The sequence below is a fragment of the Triticum aestivum genome, chromosome 3D, assembly GCF_018294505.1.
Source record: "Triticum aestivum cultivar Chinese Spring chromosome 3D, IWGSC CS RefSeq v2.1, whole genome shotgun sequence".
NCBI lineage: Eukaryota > Viridiplantae > Streptophyta > Magnoliopsida > Poales > Poaceae > Triticum > Triticum aestivum.
The window spans coordinates 90,772,150-90,778,262 of NC_057802.1; the positions used below are offsets into that span (position 1 = coordinate 90,772,150).

The 6,113-nt window shown below is 47.1% G+C and overlaps 1 protein-coding gene across 1 annotated transcript; it reads right to left on the reverse strand.

Annotated features, from left to right (window-relative positions):
* Positions 1–4,745: 4,745 nt before the first annotated feature.
* On the reverse strand, positions 4,746–5,645 carry LOC123074222 (embryo-specific protein ATS3A). Its single transcript, XM_044497117.1, has one exon. It carries the CDS (start codon positions 5,496–5,498, stop codon positions 4,923–4,925), a length of 576 nt encoding a protein of 191 aa, XP_044353052.1. The 5' UTR covers positions 5,499–5,645; the 3' UTR covers positions 4,746–4,922.
* Positions 5,646–6,113: the final 468 nt, after the last annotated feature.

Consider the following 6,113-nt stretch of genomic DNA (forward strand, 5'->3'; position numbering starts at 1 on the left):
TAAAGCACACGTATGGGTACTCTTGGCTAAAAACTTGACGGGTCGTTTACAAGTTGATCCTGCTTGAAGGTACCAAAAGGGAATTAGTGTGTGCTGCATGAAGCAAAAAAAACATTGGTTTTTTTTACAATTTACTGAGATATAGACAGAGAACATATACTTTTTGATGCCCGTATTACTTGACCCAAGAGCTGCGAGGTCTAACTTCTCGATACATAGCGACATAACCTCATCATTCATAATCCCACAGGGCTTCAGGCATGAAAGAAATTTCCTGTATCCAATGTAACAACCCCCTATCTTGACAAAAGGTTTCCTGCTACCATAGTTGCAAATGAATGAATCTTTTGGTCAAGAAAAAAACAAAGCAAAAACACAAGCAACAAAAATAAAATAAAATGAAGAGACTAGTTGACGGAGAGGTATAGATAGCTCACACCAGTTCATCCTTTTTTGACTTCCTCAATGGCTTTCCATGGATAATGTACTTCTCATACAAAGCTTCAACTTCATCCACGACCTTCTGCTTCTTTGCCTTGGGTTAGTTTGCAGGAGCTTTGATCATCCTCTTTCTCCTAGTGTTCTTGTTGTGCGTGCTTGGGCCTGTGCTCACATCAACACTTTTCTTGTCTATAATGAGCATCGTAGGAGCTACAAGACATAAACAAGTCGATATGTAAAATGGGTAGGTGGGTTTGTTTTCTACAAGAAAGCACACACGAATATGGATAACAGATGCAACATAAAAAGGAATGGTCATGGAGGAAGCAAACCATACTAGAGATAGCAGGGCTGCGGATGGGGCTCTTGTCATCTGAGACATGAAACACGGAGATGTTCGGGTAGAGGGGCTTGACTGTGGTACGTCCTTTTGTTTGCATCGTAATCCATGGAATGCATCCACTCATAGTCTTTAGATCCCTTTCGGAACAGATTGCAGGATAGAACATCATCTCGTATACCAGCTGTCATGCTCCTAGGTGCATCACAGTAGAGTGGAGGGCTGCGAGGTGACACATGTCCTATCACCTCGATACTCGCCCCTTGTTGCTCGTGTGTGTCACCGACACCGGTTGTGACATCCTGGTTCCCTTTCAGCCCCTCTATGACTTGATCTTCATTCATCACAATGCCTACAGCTACAACTTGAGCATCCCTCTCTTTCTCGGGGCCTTCATCCATGGTAGATGCTGCGAAGGAAAGGCTAGGCTGGTCATTAGCTGCGATGGTATCTCCTACATCATGCAGCAAATTGGCCATCCCATTGCACTGCAATCCCTTTAAGCCCTGCCAAAACTTGCCTACTGAATCATCAACCTCCACTGCATAAATCCCTTTGTGCTTTTCATACACATTTGGAACTGAGTCGGCACCTGAGAAGGTCTGTGTCAAAATAAAAGTCATTTTAGATGCAGCTTGCACAGTCATTGATGTAGCTTTTGGAAAAGAATACTTGTAGTAAAAAGGATATGTAGTTGCAACTATGAAGCAAAAACAGAATGATGGATGTAGCCAAAGTTATTTGCAGTTGCAACTATGTAAAAATGAATGCATGCAGCAACAAAGGGATATGAAAGAAGAGAGCCAAAGGATAAAAGGAATGTGAACAATACCCTCATATCTTGAATGCTATGGAATGATTGTTGAAGCCATTCGTTGAGCGATTCCGACAGGTTCAATTCAACTTCATCATTTGTATGAGCATCATTTCCTTGATCTTTAGCCGCTTGAGCTTCACTTCCTTGCCCTCCATCTGCTTTAGCCTCAACTCCTTGGACACTAGCTACTTCTTCACCAACTCCCTGGCCTACAACAGTTGGGCGGTATGGCGTATTGGACAAGCTCCGGAACTGGGAATAGAGGAACAAAATGGTTATTATGGTCAGTTTTCTAGACCACTTGACATAAGCTGGAAGGAGACAAAAAAGAGAAACAAGATTGCTAAATGCATTTCAAATGAGAAAAACACAAAGAATGTTAAAATCAGGGGAGAGAGGTGGATTGAGAAGCTTACTTGGGTATGTTTCCCATAGAAAGTCAGGGTTAAAGTAATGTGGTGCTTATCCACTTTATCCACCAAATTGAAATCCTTTTGACATGCAAAACGGATCCTCGGCACAGAATAGTTAATGGCATGCTCATTTGGAAGGCCAGTACGGATATCAAGATGATCGATATATATGATCCGCGATAAAAAATTATAGAGCAAAAAAACATTAGGTAAACAATGGTGTGTGCTATAGCATATATACGGTGCATGCAGCAAAAGGGAAATGGTTGTTGTTCATGTGAAAACATTGCATACCGCTAGCATATGTAGACACGAGCTAATTTGAAACTCTGGAGGATTTTTCATTGTTTGCTGGATTCGCTTCTTCTCTTGAAACACTGCAACCAAGTGCCTCATTGGTTGCTGCCAACAAGTGCTCATCCCAAGCGAACTCGTGCACCGAAGCCATGTCTTCAAGGGAAGCCATGTATTCAAGGTTGATCATATCCTGAGTGCCTGGACATAGGATTGTTGCCAAGGCAATGAGAATCCATGTCCTGTCTACCATCAACTCATCAGTCTCGCTGCAAGATTTCAACAAATCAATTGCATGGTCGATTGGGACCGTGTTCCCCTCTTGTAAATGTTGCAAAGGTTGCATTGATCGCTCTTTTTGAGGAGCTTCACGGGTCTGTCACCCGATGGCACGTTGAATATCCTCTTCACCATGAGCCTGCTAAAATTAATGACCTTATTCTTATATCTGAACTGACGTGACATATGGTTCGTGTGCATCACAACAAACTCAATGAGCTCATGGGATACTTTGAAGGGCTGGATGTCCAACAAATCTCCAAAAGATCCTTGCCTAATGATATTATGTTTTGCCGGTGCTAATCCTTTCCCAGCATTCCCCAGCCGCTTTGAATTGAACCACAGTTTGAACCCGCAAAGATTCTCTGCGGCCTTATTATTATTATTATTAGTATATTATTATTATCATTATTATTATTATTATTATTATTATTATTCTCACTTGTAGTACCTGCAAAAACAACAAGGAAAAGGGGAAAGATGAAGCAAAAACACATTGCGTTGTACTATAAAAAGAACGTTGATACACACCATTAATCTACGCCAAAAATAACTATCTGCTCTGCTCTTTCCCCATAAATGCCCAACAAACACAATAAAAATTCAAGAAATAATGAACATTTGATATATGTTCCGTAACAAAAAACTAGCAAACGTGTATATGCAGCAAAGTTGGAGAAAATCTATCAACAAATAATTGCATCGAAATCCTATCAGACAACATTATTGTAGCAAAAATTAGTTTAGAACCCCTTCCCCACCCACTCCCTACAATTGATGCACCTATGATCACATAACTGCAGCTGGGTATTAAAAATTACGGGATATATACATTCAACAAGAAAAAATATATATACATCAGCTAAAGATGAACCTTAACATCACATGACATACATACACAAAAACTTGTAGAAGCTCAGAGAATTTGGACCCTCTTTATAGGACTCACACTTATGCAGCTAAAAAACCTATGTCATCACAGCAACATAAAAATGAACCTACTCAATCACATTTAAAAGTGAACCCCTGTTCCCTCTCAATATGGCATGTGATACTGCATCTAAATCACACACAGTAATGCAGGGGAATGCAAAAAAAAACAAGCAAGGGAATGACCCGTGTACAAGGAACAAGATTGAAAAACCCAACACTGTGTTGCATCTATCTGATTCCCTTAAAATATCACAGCAAACACAAGAATCATCATGATATAATGTTGCATCATATTTGACCCCCAACATCTCCAAACCCTACTCTTACCCCGTCGCTAGATATGCAACCACCCGCCAATCATGGACCAACACTACTCCCGCCCCATCACCAGATATGCAGGAAAATCCACGGGAGGCTAGCCCGGAACCATCCTCTACCCCATCGTCAGACCCACAACAACCCGCAAATCACTGACCAACACTAATCCTGCCCCATCACCAGATCTGCAGGAAAACCCAAGGGATCCTAGCCTAGAATCATCCTCTACCCCATCGCCAGATCTGCAACCACCCGCCAATCACGGACCAACACTACTCCTGCCCCATCACCAGATATGTAGGAGAACCCACGGGAACCTAGCCCAGAACCATCCTATCCACCTGCCAAAACCCCCACGACGAGAACTCCATTGGGGGAGAAGAAAGGGAAGGAACAGGGGGGAGCACGGGTGTGGCAGTTACCTTCCGGGGGCGCCGTTAGTCCCCGAGGAATCAAGCTCCGTCCCGGGGACGCCGCTCTCGATCTCCAGTCGTTGCCGAAGTCATCACCCTCTGGTCACCGAAAGCCCCTCCCCCCCCGCCCTCTCTCATTGTGAAATGAAGGCCGAACACGGTGGGTGGGGCAGAGGGGGGGCGTGGCGCAACGAGGTCCTTTGGATCGGGATGGATCTAACGACCATCGCGAGACCGGCGGAAGACTCGGCGTGTCGGCCGGATAGAATCGTTTTCCCTTTTTGAAACATGTAAATTTGATTTTAGTGGCATCGCAGGATGTCTTCCCCTCTCCAAACAGACTGCTGACTTGGAAGCGGATCCAGATCGATCATTGGCATCGTGTACGCTGTGGATCCGTTGACTTCGTGCGAAGCATATGCTTTCATGGTTCACGCGATGAAACAAGTCGAATGGTTGGAACAACATCGCACGCCAATGTCGGGGGATACAATGGATGATTCCAAAAAAGCAGAGAGGTTTTATTCGTGGTACCATATAGCATTTCATCTCGATCGGGACTATTACAGGCGCACGACGCAATCACTCACGCACAGCAGAAATGAATCCACATGTAGTACTCGATCCACAAACCATCATACATACACGAGTGCCACGACCTGCTCCGACCATGGCTACATCGCCTGTGCAGCACCAGCAGCGGAGGAAGGAGACGATGACGAGGAGGAGGAGGCGAGGCGCGGGCAGCGGTTGAAGCCGTACCAGACGTTGTTGGGGAGCGGGTCGCCGTAGCGGAAGGTGGAGGGCGCGCTGGGGGCGGTGGGCTCGTACACCCTCACCCACTCGGGCGTCCACCCGGTGCGGCCGGCGCGGCGGAGGTAGAGGTAGCAGACGCCGTACCCGCAGGGCCCGCCGATCTTGAACGTGTCGGTGGCGCACCGGTCGAACGCGCCGGCGGCGCCGCCCAGCCGCGCCGCGTACACCTCGTCGCGGTACACGTCACCGAACGCCAGGCTGATCGCGTCCGACGTGCGCGCCGGGGACGAGCAGCTCGTCTTGATCTGCACCGTGTACCAGCACGTCCGCGCGCCCACGCCCCGCTCCGAAGGCGACGAGGAGCTGCCGGTGGTCCGCGCGAGGAGGCCGTCGTCGTCGGCGCGTGGGAGCGGCCGGAGCGACGGGGCGGCAGAGGCGAGGCTCAGGCAGGAGAGCAGGGCGAGGAGGAGGAGCTGCGGCGGCGCCGTCGCCATGGCGGGATCGGTCGTGGTGGCGACCGGCGAGGGCTGGATGGATCGTGGCTGGCTTGCCGATTGGCGGTAAAGAAATTATTTATGTGTGTGGTTTGCGAGTCTGGTCTGATCTGATCTGTCGAGATTGAATACTGGGGCCAGTGCAGGCTCCAGCTGGGTTGGTAGATGGCGAGGAGGAGGTGGCCGGCAGTGGGGCCATACATTCGCTGCGTCGTGTGATTATGCGATAGGTGGACATGATTCTGGCTCAGCGTGCTCCACGAGTATTGGCGTCCTTGTCTTCATTAAACACACACGATAGGTTTTCTTTACACAAAGGACCGGTGCCATGGTCTCCACGCTCCATTGATTTTGACACATAAGAGTCGGGGCTGGGCGTTCGGTTAAACCGAACCGTTCGGTCCGGTTCTTCGGGTTTTGAGCAAATTCGGTTTTAAAAAAAGAATGACCAATCGGTGATCTGAAACACTTGTAACCGACCATTCGGGGGACCGAGATTTCGGGTCGGTCCTTGGTTAAGGCCGAATTGACCGATATATCAGAGAATGAAAACAAAACACTCTAAACTTAATTATCAAATAAACCTTGTGTACACATAAGAAGTAGATCCCGTGA

Coding starts and splice junctions, on each gene's coding strand:
- LOC123074222 (XM_044497117.1), bottom strand. CDS start 5,498: ATGGCGACGGCGCCGCCGCAGCTCCTCCTCCTCGCCCTGCTCTCCTGC.